Source organism: Ziziphus jujuba, chromosome 5 (assembly GCF_031755915.1).
Source record: "Ziziphus jujuba cultivar Dongzao chromosome 5, ASM3175591v1".
In the NCBI taxonomy this organism is placed as follows: Eukaryota; Viridiplantae; Streptophyta; class Magnoliopsida; order Rosales; family Rhamnaceae; genus Ziziphus; species Ziziphus jujuba.
The window spans coordinates 6,945,277-6,964,011 of record NC_083383.1 but is presented as its reverse complement, the minus strand read 5'-3'; the positions used below and the strand labels follow the sequence as shown (position 1 = coordinate 6,964,011).

Below are 18,735 nucleotides of genomic sequence, written 5' to 3'. Positions count from 1 at the left end.
CGAGACCGTATATATATTTCTTATTCTTTTGGGGTTTGGTGGCTGTAATTGGGGTTTTAGGGTATAGCGCAGTTTTTTTCTCACCTTTGTACCAATTTTTCGATATTGGATTTGCTTCTCCCTACCCGTGGTTTTTCCCGTCAAGGGTTTCCACGTAAATCCTGTGTTTGTTCTTCGTTTTCTTTGTTTTCGTTGCTATTTGTTTTTTCTCCCAATTCCGTAACACTTTACCAAAGAAATATTCTCTTGAAATATTAATTATTGCTGGTTATTAGAGTTCTTGTTATCGATGGAGTTCGGAAAACTAGGAATGGAGTACTATTTGAAGGTATTCATGCTGATCCACCGCAAAGGAAGGAATATTTGTGAACAATTAGTGATCATTTAGAAGAAGAATCAATGTCCAGATGTGAAATAGTGGAATAAGAATTAATCCCAGTTATAAATCACCATTATCATCATCATCATATATATATATATATATATATTCTGTAAAAAAATGTATTCATAAACTTGCCAACAAAAAACAGAGAGGACTCAGAGAGGTTAAATGATACTGGTAAGACAATTTTGCCATTAAGCACGACGAGCGAACCAGAACATCATTTTCATGGTCTTCCCCAACTGAAATGACAATAGAAGTACATGAAACTGAAAATGAAAGGAAACATGGCAAAACTCATTTCAATGTCACAAACTCCAATAAAGAGATGATAATCGAGGTTTATATGCAAAAGAAACCTGATTTGTTTTCTTTTTTTATTGTAAGTTTATACATAAGAAATTACAATAACTGAAGAAAATATAGATGTCGATGGAAATATCAAAAATATAAATTTACAGAAATATTGATAAAAATATCGATATCTATGGAAATATCGATAAAGTTATGCAAATTATAAATTTTTAATTTAAAATAAAAATTTTGACATATGAAATAATTAATATAGTAAAATAATATAAAAATACAATAATTAAAATATAATAATAATAAAATACACTAAAATACTCATCCAATTAGGCATATATACTAAAATTATATATATTATATAACAAAAAAACTAACAGTGTTATTTATTTATTTTTAAATAGATGAAATCAAATTAAATACTAAAATAAAAAAATAAAAAAAAAATAAAAGAATGTGTATTGACATGCTACAATATAAAAAGCCATGTATCATCCGTTATACAATATAATATTATCATATTATTATTTTGTTTTATTTTATTTATTTTTCTTTCTTTTTCCTTTTTCCCCCACGTGGGAAGAAAGATTTCTTTCTTACCCTTTCTCCTTCTCTATCTCTTCTTTCATCTTCTTCCTCCCTCTCTTTCTCTCTTTCCCTTCAGTTCCGACCCGCCATTTAACCCTTTTTTCTCTTCTCGACCGGCCCTCTCTTTCCCCTCTTCTCTCTTCTTAGTAGCCCTTTCTTCAGCCTTCTCTCTTCTCGGTCTAAACACACAAACACATAGAACAGATCACATTCACAAACACACAACACACAGATCATTTCTAGATCAGATCTCAAACACACACACATGCTGCTCGAGATCTCCCCAAAATTTCCACCGACAAACGACAATAAACCATTGATTTCTCCACCTTTTTTCCACCATTTCCATCCAAAAAATGAAACTCCCACCGACACCTGGCGACTCAGGCAATATTCGTCGACTCCGGGGACATTCCTCTAACAACCATGACAGAAACTTTCCCCCCTCTTTCGATATCGATGGTAGATGACAACGGATAGTATCGGCGACTTCTCAGCCGTCTCAGCGACATTTGTTTCCCTAATCACAGCATTCATTCATATATATATTACAAGGGGAAAAAAACAAAAGAAAAAAAGAAAACAAAACAAACTATTGCAAGATTAACAGGTTGAGTTAACAAGATGAGAGAGGGACTCAGAAATGTTAAATGATGTCGGCAAGGCAATTTTGCCATTACGCACGACGAGCGAACTAATACATCTCCATCATCGTCCATATTATATATATGACACCTCGTCTCTGCTAAAATCACTTACATCTATATATAATGCTAAAACTAACAAAGAAACTAAGGAAAAAGAGAGAAACATATATATTAGCATGCATATTAGAAAAAAAACCAACAAATACAGACGCTCAGAAAGAGGGAAAGATGCTCATTTACACAAATATGCAAAGAGAAGAAGCAAATGCAGTCTTTCATAGTTCTTTATTTGGCTTTGTTAGGTCGTTATGATTAATGAAAGAGGTTATTATATTAAGTACATGGTCATCTCTGCCTTGCTCAGCTTGGATTATTTTATTGGAAGAAAAATCCCTTTTTTATGGTATAAGCAATTGGGTGGTGACCACGCAAAAAGTAAAAAAATGTGGTTGGCAGGATTACTCGTTAGGCGAGCAACTAAACTAATGGCAATAATGCACATTTTATTTTAATTAGAATTTTGGACATCATTTTATAATTCCGTCTTTCTCTGACTCTGCTTAACAAGTTGCGAATATATATATATATATATATATATATATATATGTATGTATATATTTCTTTTTTCTTTTTTATTTTTCAGAGGAATAATAGTTCATCAAAATATTGTTTTTTTTTTTTTTTATAATTACGTTCATCAAATATTGTTGACCACGCAAGGAACAAAAACTTAAGACACCGACAATGGCAGGAGAAAAACTTAGGTAAGGCCGTGGTACCAGATGAGTGAATCAGCCAATCAAAAATTGCCACGTATTTGTTTGGTTAAGATTATGGTTCATTTATTTGTTTTGCCTTTTTTTTTTTTTTTTTTCTCTCTCTTATTGTCTTCTCTCCGTGATTCTAGGAAAAAATAAGTAAATAAATAATACCCTTCTGATTCTAGGTCCGCCTCTTTGATCTTTTTCTCCATCTTTCCTTTCCTTTCAAATATTTCATTAACATCTAAATTTTTTCTTCCATTTAAATTTGAATTTGATACAAGCATATTAAACTTTTTATTTATTCTTTTCGTAGTTTAATTTTTTTGGCTTTCGAAACGGCAACCCACAAATGTTTTTTCTTCTTCTTTTATTTTTTACTTTTTATTTTGCTTTTTGAAGAACCTATCAGTATAGTTTCTTCTGTTGCATACTTTTGATTAAGCCTATAGACCTGGGTTTTGGGCTACAAAAAAGTAAAAAAAATAAAAAATACTTTAGGTTTTTGGGATACATTAGGTCCGAAGAGAATCTTGTTGGAGTTGAGAGTTGAGGGAAAGCTTTTAATCAAGACGTTATGAAACTTATGAACTGTTGGCTAACTGAGAAGATTAGAAGAAAAGCAAAATAGAGACTTCCATCAGCTTGGACGGTTTTGTTTAAGTTCACAGAGATGATTATAGAACATCATCTTCATCGTCCTCCTTTACGGTTTATTATAATTTGTTGACAAATAAATTTATGTATAGAATATCATCTTCATCGTCCTTCCCAACTGAGATGACAATCAAAGTATATGAAACTGAAAACGAAAAAGGAAACATGGAAAGCTCATTTTCATGTTACAACTCCAAAGAGACGATAATTGAAGCCTATATGCAACGACACCTGACTCATTTTCTTTCTTATTGTACATTTATACTTAAGAAATCACAACATAAGTATAATAAGAAAAAAAAAATGATAAAAAAAATATTGTAAGATTAGGAGGTGAAGTTAATATGATTAGAAAAGAGGAGTCAGAAATGTTGAATAACGACAGCACGGCAATTTTGTCATTACGCACGACGAGCGAACTAAACATCTTCATTGTCTATATTATCTGACACTCATCTCTATTAAAATCAGTAACATCTATAAATAGTATTAAAACAAAGAAAGAAAAATTATAGAAAAAGAGAAAACACATATGCCTGCATATTAGAACAGGAAAAAGAAAAATTAACATTCACAGAAGTTCAAAATGGATAAGAGATGATCATTTACAGTTTACACCGATATGCAAAGAGAGGAGACAAATGCATATGGTTTATTTGTATAAAGGTTTGTGCTTCACATATATATATATTTATTATATATAGATATATATTAAAGATTGCAAAAGTCTTTCGATTGCAAAGACCATGTAAAAGGATTTTTCTTCCATATATATTAAAGATTGTGTGGTGACCACGCCAAAAGGAAAAAAGTGGTTGCCACTATTACTCCTTTTTATTTTTCGGTCATCATTTTATAGTTCCGTCTTCTCTGACTCTGCTTACAAATTTGCAGACCATTTTTTTTTTTTTTTTAAAAGAATAATATTTGATAAAATGTTGACGACGCCTAAAACAAACAGCCATATGACATGTTCTCTGGGCGACAGACAAAGTCATTTGTCGTCATTTATATATATATTAACAAAGGTTTGTTTGACCAGCAAAATCGTAATCAACAAAATGAAGTAAACATCATGTGTTGTTTGTATAAATTAACGATTAATTAATTATAATACAGTTATTGAGATAGAGAAAGTAGCTTCTTTGTTGTTTCTTTTTCTTTCTTTCTCTGTTTTGGTCAGAGAGCATAGAAGTAATTTTATTATCTCCATATTAATTACATATTCCTAATAGAGTACCTAGCCCAAAATCTATAATTTGTCTTTCAGATCTTCCTTAACAAAGACACTCCATTCTTAATCTTCCCAGAACATTTAGCCTCCCTGCAGCCAAGTAAGATCCGAACAGCAGTCTACACACTGATACATCCCTTTTTAATCACCAACGATTCAAGAAAGAAAAGAACATAGAAAAGAAGGAACATAGAGAAAAGCTAAGAGGAAAGTGGAAGAACTAGGGGGATAATTTACTCATTCATGAAAATAACTCATACAATCAATGAGATATTCAACAACCTAAAAGATAATAACCGTAATCTCATAATGGAGACATGGAATAGTAGTCCTTTGCCCTTAAAATATCCTGGTCCTCAAGCATGGGGTCGGGTAATGTCCTTGGAGAAGAGTAACTCGATCTTCTAGACAGCATCATCCTTTAGAATTTCAGCCAAGGCTTCTGAGGCTGCCCAGAGCATATGATTGTACACTCGGATTGCTCCAATGATGACCAAACTCACACCAATCCAGGAAAAATGTGAGTACTGTTTGTTTGTCCTGGGACGTAGACTTTTTCCTTCATTACTTTTGGAATTTTTCCCTTCTCATTTAAACTTATATATAGATTGGAATTTTTCCCTTCTCATTTAAATTTATATAAAGACCTTGAGATCACTTGAAGATGCTCCTATATTTCTATCAAGCCTTGCCAACAGTAGGAGTATAGACAACAGGAAGCAACTCCTCGAAACTGCCATCAACGTGGATTTGGGTCCACAATGAAGGCACCATCCTATGTCCTTCATAGTGCTCTACATCAGAGTGTTTGTGTGTGACTGTGGTTGATGAACACTCAGTGCTTGCAAGTCCACTGGTATCGTTTAACGTATCATATTGATCCATTGGAAGTTGGTCTCATGCCTAGCTAGAATTTCTCGAACTTCCTTATAAAATTCGGCTTCTGTTTTCTCACATATATCCATGATTTATCAGCTTTAATACCAAATGATACGTCCCTCTTTAATCATCAACGATCTGAGAAAGAAAAGAACAGAGAAAAAAAGGGAGACAATGAAAAGCTAAGAGGAAAGTGAGAGAACTGGGGAATAATTTACTCATCTATGAAAATAAACCATAAAATCAGTGAAATATTTAACAACCTAAAAGATAATAACTATAGTCACTTAATGGAGACATGGAATAGTGGTAACCAAATAACAATTAAATTAGAAATAACTACTGACCCATACAATCCCCTTACAACCACTAACTCTACGAACAGGCTTAATATTAGGTGCACATCACATACATGCCAAGTATATATGCTGCTAAGATTCGCCAATGTTGGTAACTAAAAATAATAATGATAATAACAATAACAAAGACCATTAACAATTGTTGCAGCTAAAATTATTTTTGGCCAAAACAATTAGTTTTAGCTACAAAAAGAACAATGGCAAAATGCATTTAGGTATAAATAAATGTTAAAAACTTTTAACTACGGAGTTATTAACCACAACATAGTAATAACGGCATTTATTATAGCCAAAAACATTTAATTATAAATTGTAGACTTTTTGTCACAACTTTTATCTTGGTATATATCCTGTTTTTCCATAGTGTAAACATTGATTGTGAGGTGCATGGTGAACGCATGGGGGTGGTGTTATGTTGTATTCTGTGCAAGAAGTAATTAAAAGTTACCAATTAAAAAGATCAAACCAACAGAGACACGTATATTTTAAGCTTCAATTTGGGGTTTGACATCCAAAACAGAAAATATTATTGCAATTTCTTAATTTCTAACGAATACTGTAAACTTGTATTAATTGATGAAAATCTTCTTCAAGTACGAATCAATATGCATATGTAATTATTATAAATAATAATAATAATAATAATAATAATAATAATAGTACACAAGTGTAGTAATTCAGTTGGTACAAACATCACCTCCAAGACTATTGATCAAAATTTGAATCTACGGAAAAACAAAAGGTACCTGAGGGCATAGCAAAAAAACAAATAATAATAATAATAATTGTTAGGAGAGGAGGAAGACACTTGGAAACATGAGAACCGAGAGAGGACTCAGAAACACTGAAATGATATCGGCAAGGCAATTGTGCCATTACACACGAGAGCGAACCAAAATTACACGTCATCATCGTCCTCTCTCTTAAAACTCTCTCAAACCACATTAACCAACTAATCACAATATTAAAATTTACGAAATGAAGAAAGAAAAGAAGAAGAAAAAAAAAATCATGTTAGAACTCCATCACATCCAACTATATTGTACATTTTTGAAAATTTTTTTTTATTACAACCGAATATATTTATATTTATATTTTTATAATTTTTTGAAAATATTTTATTGTAATTAACAGAAAATTTAAAAATATACAATATAATGTACCCTAATAAAAACCCTAAATGCAATGGTGAAAGAGCTGAACTTAGAAAGAAGTCATGACATTAATGCATGCATCTCTAAAATTCAAGGCACACCATAAAATCTAATTAAGTCCTACCAAACTAATTGCCCGTACAATAAAATAACTGAGAAAAGAAACGACATGAACAAACTGACAAACATACAAACAGTAACACTTAAATGATGATGACTATGTGAATATATATGAAATTGAGAGTGCCAAATAAATGCTCATATATATAATTAATTTCTACATGTATGACTTTTCTTTGGTTTAAATAGATATAATTCGATAATTTTTTTTTTATTTGGTTTTATCATAACTTCATTTTTTATCAATTATGATAAATTAATATTGATAAAAAGAGGCCATGCATGTTCTGTTGTGCCTTGCTTACCAAGAACTATTTAATTTATCAGAAAGAAAATCCGTCAATTGGAATGGTAACGGGTAGCCAAGCAAATGTGTAGCGACCACGCCAAAAAAATAAAATAATAAAATAATTCTCTGACTTTGCTTAGTCCATAGATGCCAATTATTCCTGTTAGAATTTAGAATAGTGCAAATAATTCCATTAATGGTCATCATCATCACTAAGCCTACAAGGAACAACAACCATACTGCGACATTGGGAATTAGTACTTCAATATACATGTCGTCCAAGAAAACAATTGGCTTTTCAAAACTTTTATAGGACCTGTATCATTTTATTTGATTTTTTCAATGTTTAATTAATGAAATACTATTCCTGTTCCTCTTTAATAAAGTTATTTTTTTTTTCTCAAAGAAAAAGTCTTGAGTCAGATTAATATCTGTATTGCTAGACTAAACAAGGGCATAATTACCTAATAAAAGTATTTATCAAATTTAAGATTCTAACTCAATATAAATTAATAATAGAAGTATTTAAAAATTTAAGAACTGCAAATAGAAATTAAGTTTAGAATCAACTTGATAGGACTATTAATGATGACATCTGTCCCAAAATACAAAAGGTTAATTTTAATTAAACCTTTCCAAAACTTTGACCAAATAAACTTTTGATGATTTACCTTAATTAACTTGTACGTATATTATTATTTAAATTCAAGGGTTAACAAACCGAGCCAAAAGAGGCCATGCGCTGAGGAAGATCGTTCTTCCAACTGTGAATTCACACATTCTCCAATGAGTAAAGCATACATATGTCTTGCTTGAAAATCTGTTGCCACTGCCATGTGTTTTACACAAGGTTGTACAACCAACATTCATCCACCTGAAGCTAGCTGTCCACCTTTTTTGTTTTCACAATCAAATTACAGTATTATATGACTAAACTATAATGCTAACCAAAACTTTCATTTCCAAAAAAGAAAAGGAAAAAGAAATTCTCAATCCTTATTACCCACTTTTTGAATTGGCGTCTAAGTATACCATGGATTTACATGATGTCCACCATTCAACAACCATGCATGATGCACCCTCCCCACCCAACCTCTCCATTATCAAGAGTAAGTAATCAACATACATTCAAATTATAATCACTTCCACATTTTTAGTTTATGTACGCCAATGACCTATTAGATTTTGAGTGGGCTTACCATTTGAAAATTCTACTTTTATTTAGGGATTATTTTTATTTTTATTTTTTTAGAAATATACATATACGGCATCATTATGCAATGGACTTTTAGGAAATAATTCCTTTTCATTCATTTCGTTTTCAGCTTTTCGTCCATGACTTTTTTGCAAGGGAGTGGAATGTCCTTGAACATCACGAAAATTATAAACCCACCCAGGCAGAAATGTCCAATTTTTGAGGATCGAGATTAAGGAAATCCATTAATGTCTATCCTTTCAACCTTTTTTTTCTTCCTTCCGACTCAATCCCATCCAATAAATTTTTTATCCGTTGATAAATAAATAAATATTATTGTACATAAATCAACATCGAAATTCAAAAATTCTGATATAATTCCAAACCTTATAGCATTACCATTCAACACATAACAACAAACACTTATTTTGGAAAAAGAGAAAAAAATAAATTAGAAACAAAGAAAATTTTTTAAAAAAAAAAAGAAGCACCAAAATTGGAATTTAAGAAAAAGCTTGAAATCTAAAATGCTGCTGATTAGTACAAAGCAAAATTAAAAACTACATAGACTTTTTCTACGAAATCGACGGTCAGTATTCCATCGATCAAACACCGTCTGCCTTGCCTACTATATACAAAGCATTAGCGTTAAGATTAATTTAATTAATTAAAACGTAGGAACGACACCGTATCCATAGTTACGGTCAGCTTCGAGATCGACGTCCGTACGCTTAGCAAACCTTCCTTTGATTCGCGGTCTGGTCTCGGCATACGCTTTCCGCGATGCGTAGCGAATGGTCTTCTCGAATTTCCTGTTCTTCCTCTTCTCTCTGTACCTCAAAACCCTCGCTTCCCTGTCGGCCGACGACATGGGCACTGCATGGGCCGAATCCATTACCGAGCTGATTGGTTTCGTGTACGGATTCGAAACGTCGGTCATGGCGTTCCCATCGGGAACAACTCCGACGTCAAGGGACGACGACGATACCTGAAAAGCCCCAAAAAAAAAGAAGAAAAAAGGAGAAAAAACAAAAGCCCGTTAACAAATTTTTCCTTACCATCCGTTTGGGCCACGCCAAGCCGATAAAAAAGAGAAAGGAAGTTAAAACTTACGCTCTGGCTCAGACAGTGAGCGGCGCTGTAGCCGTAGACGAAAGGCTGTTTCGAAACCGGAAATTCCATTTCGAAGCATTGCTCGTTCACCACCGGTAGATGAGCGTTCTTGGTCTGCACCGGCACAACTCCGTCGGTGCCGGAACTGTTCTGCTCCTGAACTTCCAATTTCCGATCCACAGCACCGTAATCCACATCCAAATACGGATCCACGTCGGTGAACACGTACTGACCCGAATTCAGATCCGGGCTTTCCATGGCCTTAGGGTTGGGTAGCAGCCAGGAAGCGGCTTCCGCCTCTTCGGTGCTAACCTCAGTTTCTGCCTCGACGTCGTCAGAGTAGTAACGGTCTTCAAGGAGGTTGATGGGGGCGCCGGGTTTGACGGCGGTGGAATTGGTGGAACTCACCGAATCGTAGAACGGGGTAACAGGGACTCGTTCGTGCCTGCGAGCTAGTGGGTTGGCCGAGTGGATGTCGCGGTCGCAGGTGACGCAGAGAGACGCGGCGTCGGCTTTGCAGGTAACATGGGCCGGGGCTTGCTCGCAGACCTCGCAGACCCAGACACGCGCGTGGCGGGAAGCGAGCTTGTTGGCAGCGTGGACCTTGGTATCGCAGTTTACGCAGAGGAACGCCGAGTCGGCACGGCAGAAGAGAGTCGCCGTGGCCGATTTGCAAGAGTCACAGAGCTTAGAAGCCATTACGCGAGTCACCACATCAACTGTAAAAGAGTCAAGACTCTCTGGTTTCTTTCTCTCTGTGTCTGTTTTTGATCGTGTATTTGTGTGTATGGGTCTATCTGGTGGGCCTAGGGAGATCTGGAGAGGATCAAATGAACGATGGGCACGTGGGAGAGGCTTAGCCAGAAGAAGGGATTTTTCTTACTCATCAATAAACCATATCAATAATTTTTTTTTTGCTTTTGTTTTTTTTCGTTCTGTCCAATACATGTATCTATGAGTTTGTGGGGTCCATGTCAAATGGTCCATATGAGGATGGGGATTGGGGAATTCAATCGGGCCAAGCTCCTCCTCCTTTATGTCTAAAATATAAAAATAAAAATAAAAATAAAAAAAACTCCTCTGTTGTATCTGAAAAAAATGCTCCTTCTCCGTTCTGAAGTTTGATAATTAGATCGGAGATGACAAAAATCCCTTTTGACTCGATTCAACGGCAATACTCCTCTAATGTGGCAAGAATTCCCCGTTTAAACGGAAATTTGGATAAGCTTACTTGCCCTGCCTGTATCGATCCTGTATGTATATTTATTTAATTATATGCGTTTATTAAAATTTGATTTAATATTTATTGAAAATTGATTTTTCTTTTTTCTTTGGTAGGCAAACGAAATCATTCTCTGCCCCATTTCCCCGCTACGGAATCAGCGTCTTGTCTCCCTTAAAAATAAATTATGAATGCAATGAAGACTTAGCATGAAAATGTAAATGAGCAAGAATGGGGAATGCTGCTCTAGCCCTCTCTCATTAAAAAAAATATATATATATATATATTATATGTTACATCATATCATTTTGTAAATTTCAATTATTAATATAAATTTGATAATTTATAATTATGTATAACTTTATATAAGGATAAAATAAAATATTATTACACATTAAAATTCTCTATCCCAAATTGTTTATCTATCTTCTTTGTTTTTCAAATAAAAATAGCCATGTCACTAATATATATATATATATATATATTAAAAATTAAAAATTTAAACTTAAATAATAAATGGTTTATTACACCATCTAAAAGTTTTACTTTAGTGATAATGGCAAGTGGGCCTATGTGATTCCCCCCACTTGGTGGTTCGAGATGTTGTGTGTAGGGGACCATGAACCTTAGCTGGCCAGATTTGAGCAATTTGAGTAATGCTTTCCTGTGTTGTAGGCCCTGGAAGAGATATTGCAGGTCTAGTTTATCTATTAACGCGTGTGAAATTGGGGACATCAAACTTTGATTGCTTTAAAAGATGAAATAGAAAGTGACTTGGATTATAACTTTTAATTGGCCAGACATTTTACTTCTTTTCGCACTAGAAAAAAACTTTTCTCGATTACAAGTTTAGAATTTGGGTAGGAAAATTTTCACCCAGATTTAAATTTAAACCCATGTTACTGTTCCTCATTAAAGATATTAATTTACATTCTATCAAAATTGAAGTGAATATGAAAAGAAACAAGTAATTTTTTTTTTTTAAACCATTTGTTTTTATAATAAAAGACAAATTAATTTCCACTTAAAGAAACAGAGCATATTCTTAGGAAGCATCTTGCTGGGTACAATACGTGTCGAACTGTTGCCAATGACCATCACACAGCACGATGTGGATTTCACGGTGCAGTAGGATGCCCGTGTTGGCAAATAAAATCGATCCAAACATGATCGTACTGAGGGAATAGTCTAATCTAAATATTTTTAAGTGAAGATTGAAAAAACAGTGCAATCTAATAATCAACAAACAACATCGTGGGTCACGTGGGTTAACGTTGTGACCCATTTCACTCAACGACTCGATTCGTGCTTCACAACTACATGTCCCTCGAACCAATACACACTATGCAAATTGGTCCATTTTTCAGACTGGGCTAAAAATGTTTCCTCCATATTGGATTCCGCTTGAAAAAATAAACGTTTTCCTTGTTTTGTTTTGTAGAGACGGGAAAACAAAAGAAATTTAGGAGTCGATAATAAGCTTCAATTAATTTAAAGGTGGGGGTTAATTTCCATATGAAAAAGGAGAAAATCAAGCGACTCTCAGAATTTATGTTTCCTTCCCACTATGAAGAAAACACAGAGAGTGTGCATTTTGCTGCTTTGTTAATCATTGTAAGAGTGAAAGCTGAAAAGAGAGAGTGATAAATGAAATGATATTAAAGTTGACCCAAAGGGTACGTTTAAATCGATTGCTTTTGGCAACAATATCATAAAAGTAATTAAAAAAAAAAAAAAAAAAAGGTAGGGGAAACATGGCCGATGCCACAAAAGGCTCAAACCATGTGTTACGCATGTAACACGTTTCACGCACCGTCCATTTCACCCTCTGCCTCCGACTCCGACTCCAATCGTGGTTTCATGTATATATATATATATATATATTATATTTTTAATATATAAAATTGTGCATATCCATATAACATTTGTTTATATTTATAATTATAAGCCTTATAATTAATCCTATTAATCTCTATTTCTTTTAATAATTCACTTACAGAAACAAATTTCATGTTAGTAAATAAAGTTTTTATACCTCTATTATATGGTAGTTTTCAACCACTTTTTATATGTTGAGCATCAATTCTAATGAGTCATATTGTCACGTACAGATGAGTAAGAAAAAGACCGTAAAGAGCACCAAAAGGAGGACTGAACCCCACGTACCATCAATGCCCATTTACGAAGAGAATTCGTGTGTATATATGCACACAAATATATATATATATATATATATATGGCGTCATTGATGTTCAAATTTATATTTAATTGGTGAACCCCACACTGTCGACATACTATTAATGCTATTTTATTATATATACGCAACTGCTTGTACACTGTTTTATCCCAAAAAACAAAAACAAAAAAAAAATGGTTGTATACTTTAAAATATAGTATACCCTGTGTACTATATTTGGAGTACACTAATTTTTGATTAAAGGAAGTAAATAAAAAAAATAAAAAGAAGGAAATGTTTAATGACAAAAGAAAATGAAAAGAAATGAAAATATTTATTTATAATTTTTGTTTGGATGATTAATAAAAGATAAAGAAAAATAAAAGGCAATAAATATATTGATAGAGTAATAATAAGGATAATTTTCAAATATGGTTTTTCTTTCCTTTTCCTTCTTTTTTTCCCATTTTAATTATTTAAAAATCATTTCCTTCCTATTCGCTTCTATTTCATCAATTCAAATATAGTGCTAAACTCTTGCTATATAAAATAATTCACATATCAATAGTTTTCAAGGTGATTTTCAATTGATTGAGCATGACTTTTTCTGTTCTGGTAATTTTTTGTTACCACTTAACTGACTGACCTTATTATGCCGGACTTCAGACATAACTGGTTGTTAAGAGAGAGAGAGAGAGAGGAAAAAAAAAAAAATCCATATTCCGAATTTATGCAGTTCGTTATGCAGAGGGAAATAGTGCGAACTGGGAATGGACTAGGGATGGAGATGGTATTCGCTGCAACATACGTCAACCCCTTTTTCCTTCCTCGATTTATTGACTCTTTGTACCAACAAATTGAACTGAGAACCACCCCATGTAAAAAGTATGAAATCTTCTCAATTGGTTAATATGTCAATTTTTGCATTTACTTCTCGGTATAATGTCAACTTTTGCATTTAATAGAACGAAAGTTGCAGCTGATAACGAGAGACTTGTCCATATTTTAATTAGTTTTATTGCTGTAATGCCAAATTTTTCAAAAATGCTAGGAAATGAATTATTGATACATCTTCTTCTTCTTTTTTTTTTTTTTTAATATACATATATATTTATATATAAATAAATATATATATTCTCTATTTAAAAGGATGACAGTAGACGATCCAAACCTAGGATCTCAAAACATAGGTGTTAGGGTTTATTGCTAAACTAACCTAATTTATCATATAATAGTTGAATCTATGAAGCCAAGCAAGTAAGTAGTACCTATTAATGTCCTCTTATAGTCTATTGCATATGAGCCTTGTGCATATGTTCTTTTTCAATTAAGAAAATTATTTATTTATTTTTAGAGTTAAATGCAGTTTGATACTTTTGACTCATAGAATCTTATAATTTAGATTTTTAACTTTTAAAATTAATGATATAAGCTTTAAATAATTTTTAATTTTATTATAGTTTGGTCTAGATCCAATTTTGATTAAACAAATTGATAATAATTCGGAAAAAGATTAGTTAGGGCGTTGATTAAATAGAGAAAAATAGAATTATTATCAATTTGTTTAGCCAAAAGTGGAAATTGAACCAATTTGTAATAAATTAAAAAATTGAAAGCCTAAATCATAAAACTTTTACAAATCCATTTTATAAAAATGCAATTAACCCATATTTTTATATCAATAATGTTAAAATTATTAAAATATTTATCAAATATATTTACAAATAATGTATAGTGATATTTAATTAATTTATTTTTTTATTCACATATTCATTTAAAAAAATATTTATTCATATATATATATATACCAAAAATTAATATATCAATAGGTAGAAAATATTTAGGTTTATGTAGAACAACTATTTTTATGTATATTTTAATTTTTAGTTTAGTTTATTTATGGAAACTAGTTTTTTGTTAATTTAATAGTTAAAGCTTGAACTTCTACAATAAAAGAATTGATAGTCACACACACACACAGTTTATATATGGGTCAGACGCGGATATGTATTTTGCAGATGAAAAATGGTAATAAAGCTTTATTATACCATGTAATATGAAAATGGTACTTTTCATAACACACTCTGTGCCTCCATCTACAAGAAAATATTCCAAATACTCTTAAGAGTTGGTACACCCCTTCTAACACAGGAATGCAGCCACACGTGTAGGTCCCACGCTTGTACTTAAGGGGGAGCACGCATTCTGATTGTGGCCTAGTCTTTTTTTTCACTATCATCAATTGGAAAAAGTGATAAATGCAAGAAATGGACAAGTGCTTTCAGGCCAGCCAGAACCGGATCTAAAGTTTGAAAGCACAAACATACGCTTCGGGCCTAAACATGTTGTTGGATTGGGACATTGCAAGCCAGTTTTTGTACTCCGGCCTTCACTGACCCAAACCCATGCCTCATTGGAGCTTCGCATAACGGATCAAAAAGGTCTATTTATTTACAAACAAACTTTGCAAAAAGAGGGGAAGATTTTCTTTTTATTTTTTATGAACTCATAAAAGATCCTTTTTTTTTTTAAGCCATAAATTTTGTAAATATAGAAACAAAACGAGTTTTTTTTTTTTTTTTTTTTTTGCCTTTAATAGACTCAAAAATATAAATAATGTAAATTATGTCAAAATAATTGGAAAAAGACTTAATGGTTGCGTAATCGAATTTCATGAGTTTCCCTTTGTCTATAAATAAAATATGTTTTAAGAGGATAAGGGTCACGTACCTTTAAAACCACAAACTCAAAACTATCATGACAAATGCTTGTTTAGGCAATCACATGAGATTATTGTTATTGTTTGTTTTCATTTCCTAACAAAGGAACCAACCAATAAATACTCTCAACGACTTATGAAAACCCATATGACATCTTTCATGGAAAACGGTTGAATTTCTAGCTGATCCACGGGGCTAATATTTAACCGAATAATAGAGGATCATTGTCATTTTGTCCCTCTTAACTATTTTTTACGCATATTATAAAAGAAAAAAATAAAAAAAAATCCAGCTAATTAAAGCCTGCTTTGCTTGCAGGTATTGCCTTTAAATAAAGAAAAACGCGGCTTCGCGTCGCCGCACAGCACGGAAAGCCCAGCCGCTTGAGTTTACACGTAGACATTAACCAACGTAAACCGCACACGCGTCCTTTGAGTGCTGCCCAAGGAATTTAGCAAAGGCTGACCTCATCTTTCTCGTGCCCCCCCACCTTCAATGTAACCCACCACACCCACCCTCTCACACTTTTTTACCGGTAACCGGCGCTTATTACCGGTCACCGGGGAAATTTTTTTCCCAGCCGGCGTAGCAGGGATATGTGTCCCCTTTGAGAATATGCCGTCATTTCCTTTGCTTTATTCCCTTCTCTAATTCGCTTCAATCAATGCCTCCGTTAGAAGAAGTGACTAATAAATGTCTTCAAGAAAAAACAAGATATAATATTCTTCTGGAAAACTCATATTTATATTATAACTTCTTTTTTTAATTTTTTTTAAAAAAACTTTGTTTTCTTTATGCGTTAATTTTTTGACATTTTAAAAAAGATAAATGGTAAAAGGGAATAAAAATATTGTAAAGAACCTCACAGGTACTAGGCACCCATTTCGTGATTATTTTTCTAAATAAAAATAATTTTTAATCCTATCCTTTTTTGTTTTTGGGTAAAAGATGTTGCATTCTGTGTACTTGATTAGTTTTTTCTGGAGATTGGAGCTAGCATGAAGCTATTTTTAACATTTTGAAAAACACCCAGAAGCATGCTTTCAATGAATAATGCATCCCAAAGTTGCTGAGTTTGTGATATTCTGCGGCAGTTTTGCATAATTACACAGACAAAACATGGTGTAGCCAGCTGTAAATAAATACTGCATGGAAAAACATTAACAATAAGCAGCAAAACCAAACGAAATGGCAGTCGTTTCATTTCTTGTTTAATTTTGCTGTAATTACCACTGCAAAGTTGAGATACTTATCTCATCGTCTATTTAATCTCTGCGAAATTTACATTTCCCGAATAAAAAAGCCAAAAAAAAAAGAAGAAAAAAAAAAAAAAAAAAAGAAGACTCAAAATCCCAAAACTGACAAAGTTCTTAATAAGTCGAAATATAGAAAACTCCCTCTAGATCTCTCTCTCTCTCTCTCTCTCTCAACTGTGCCAAAATATGAACAAAGAAAATCAGCTAGCTCACTGGTTTTGATCTTGGGCTGCTAACTGGTTCTCTTGGGTGTGATGATCACCGTTTTGCTTCTTGTTCAGTGTTCTGATCATTGTCGATGTTCACTTTCTCGGAATTCTCTGTCTTATCAAATCCATTCTCTCCCTCATTGTTCTCGTCCTTCCCCTTCCCTTCATCATCGAAAGAAGAAATTTTGGCGCAAACAGGGGTGGCTAAGAACGTGGGTTTCTCGTCCCCTGCCATTATGACCATAAATTTCTCCTCGTAAACCTTCGCAGCTTTACTAGATTCCCCATCGTTCTCTTCCCCGCTCTCTATGTCTCTCTGTCCCCCTTCTCTGTCATCCAATTGCCCTGAAATTCTCCAATAAGAGCAAGCCAAGATCAAAAGCGCAAAGGCTATGAGACCAAGCATCGCTGCTAGGCCTCCGAAGAGGTACGGTATCGGAGAATGCCACGGCGACCGCTGAGCCGCCGATGGTATGGGTGGTGGAATAGATGTTGTTGGTGTGGTGGAGACGTCAGGAATGGTTCTCATCCTCTGTTTTTCAGGTGAAAGAAAGGTTTGGAGTAGAGGAAGAAGAAGAAGATTGTAAGAAGCTTGAGAAAAGAGAGGGTAAGAGATGGTATTTATAGCATGGGAAAGTAAGTGTGCACGATGTAGAGTGTGAATAAAAATAACAAAAAGTCTTCGAATTTTATTGCATTCACGGATTTGGCCCTGTTAAATTGTGACAAACGCAAAGACTAAAACAGGGTATACTTTTGGCGAAAACAAAAAAGGGAAGGCTTTAAGCTAAGGGCTTAAAGTTTCGAACCAATAGTTGTAATACTAATCACTATTTTTAATACCATAAATTTTAATTCAAATATTTTAATTTTATTATTTTTATGTTAAAATTTTAAAAATAAATTTTTTAATAATGATTATTTAAATTATTATATAATATATAAATGCTATCGATGATTATTCATCAATAATAATAAATAATAAATAAAAATTAGCTCTAAAAAGTTTTATGAGTTGATTTTGACCTTATATACAAAATTACTAATCAGACATAACACCCATTATAGATGGTAATAACATTGCGTCTTGGTTTTGAGATCTGGGCTATAGACTATCATAACGTATAAGATTGGATTGTACAGCTACATATTCCCATATTTGGTATCTCTGTGTGGATTTCTTGATTAGGGACTCGAATTTCATAAATCCAGCACAAATTTATATTATGCCAATCAGGAAGAATCATGGTTAGATGGTCCGTATGTGCATCTGAATTTGATGGAATGGTATATAGCTCATTATCCATACATTGGTCAAGAAAGTAAAATTGTCCTTTTACGACCACCGTCTTCTTGAAAATGGGCGGATGTTTATTTAAGTAATCTCTTTTCCCAAAATAATAATAATAATAACAGTAATAATAATTATATGGAACAGTAATTTATAATCTTTGCTTTTTGAGATATA

The 18,735-nt window shown here is 33.0% G+C and overlaps 2 protein-coding genes and 1 long non-coding RNA gene across 3 annotated transcripts; 1 reads left to right on the top strand and 2 right to left on the bottom strand.

Moving 5' to 3' along the window:
* Window positions 1-9,067: 9,067 nt before the first annotated feature.
* Window positions 9,068-10,454, bottom strand: LOC107419941 (zinc finger protein CONSTANS-LIKE 4). The gene is made up of 2 exons (XM_016028783.4): window positions 9,685-10,454; window positions 9,068-9,559 (listed from the first exon to the last, which is right to left on the bottom strand). Exons 1-2 carry the CDS (start codon window positions 10,381-10,383, stop codon window positions 9,239-9,241), a joined length of 1,020 nt encoding a protein of 339 aa, XP_015884269.1. The 5' UTR covers window positions 10,384-10,454; the 3' UTR covers window positions 9,068-9,238.
* Window positions 10,455-10,608: 154 nt separating this feature from the next.
* LOC132803847 (uncharacterized) lies at window positions 10,609-11,207 on the top strand. Its single transcript, XR_009639086.1, has 2 exons — window positions 10,609-10,937; window positions 11,023-11,207. It is a non-coding gene; the product is annotated as an uncharacterized LOC132803847 (long non-coding RNA).
* A 5,821-nt stretch (window positions 11,208-17,028) lies between these two features.
* LOC107419918 (protein GLUTAMINE DUMPER 5) lies at window positions 17,029-17,887 on the bottom strand. The gene has a single exon (XM_016028758.4). The coding sequence runs from the start codon at window positions 17,794-17,796 to the stop codon at window positions 17,317-17,319; it is 480 nt and encodes a 159-aa protein (XP_015884244.1). The 5' UTR covers window positions 17,797-17,887; the 3' UTR covers window positions 17,029-17,316.
* Between the last annotated feature and the right edge of the window lie 848 nt (window positions 17,888-18,735).

Excerpts from the sequence above, each read along its gene's own strand:
- LOC107419941 (XM_016028783.4), bottom strand. The coding sequence starts at position 10,383 with ATGGCTTCTAAGCTCTGTGACTCTTGCAAATCGGCCACGGCGACTCTC. Across the intron at positions 9,560-9,684 it reads CTCACTGTCTGAGCCAGAGC|GTATCGTCGTCGTCCCTTGA; the intron begins GTAAGTTTTAAC and ends GGGGCTTTTCAG.
- LOC107419918 (XM_016028758.4), bottom strand. The coding sequence starts at position 17,796 with ATGAGAACCATTCCTGACGTCTCCACCACACCAACAACATCTATTCCA.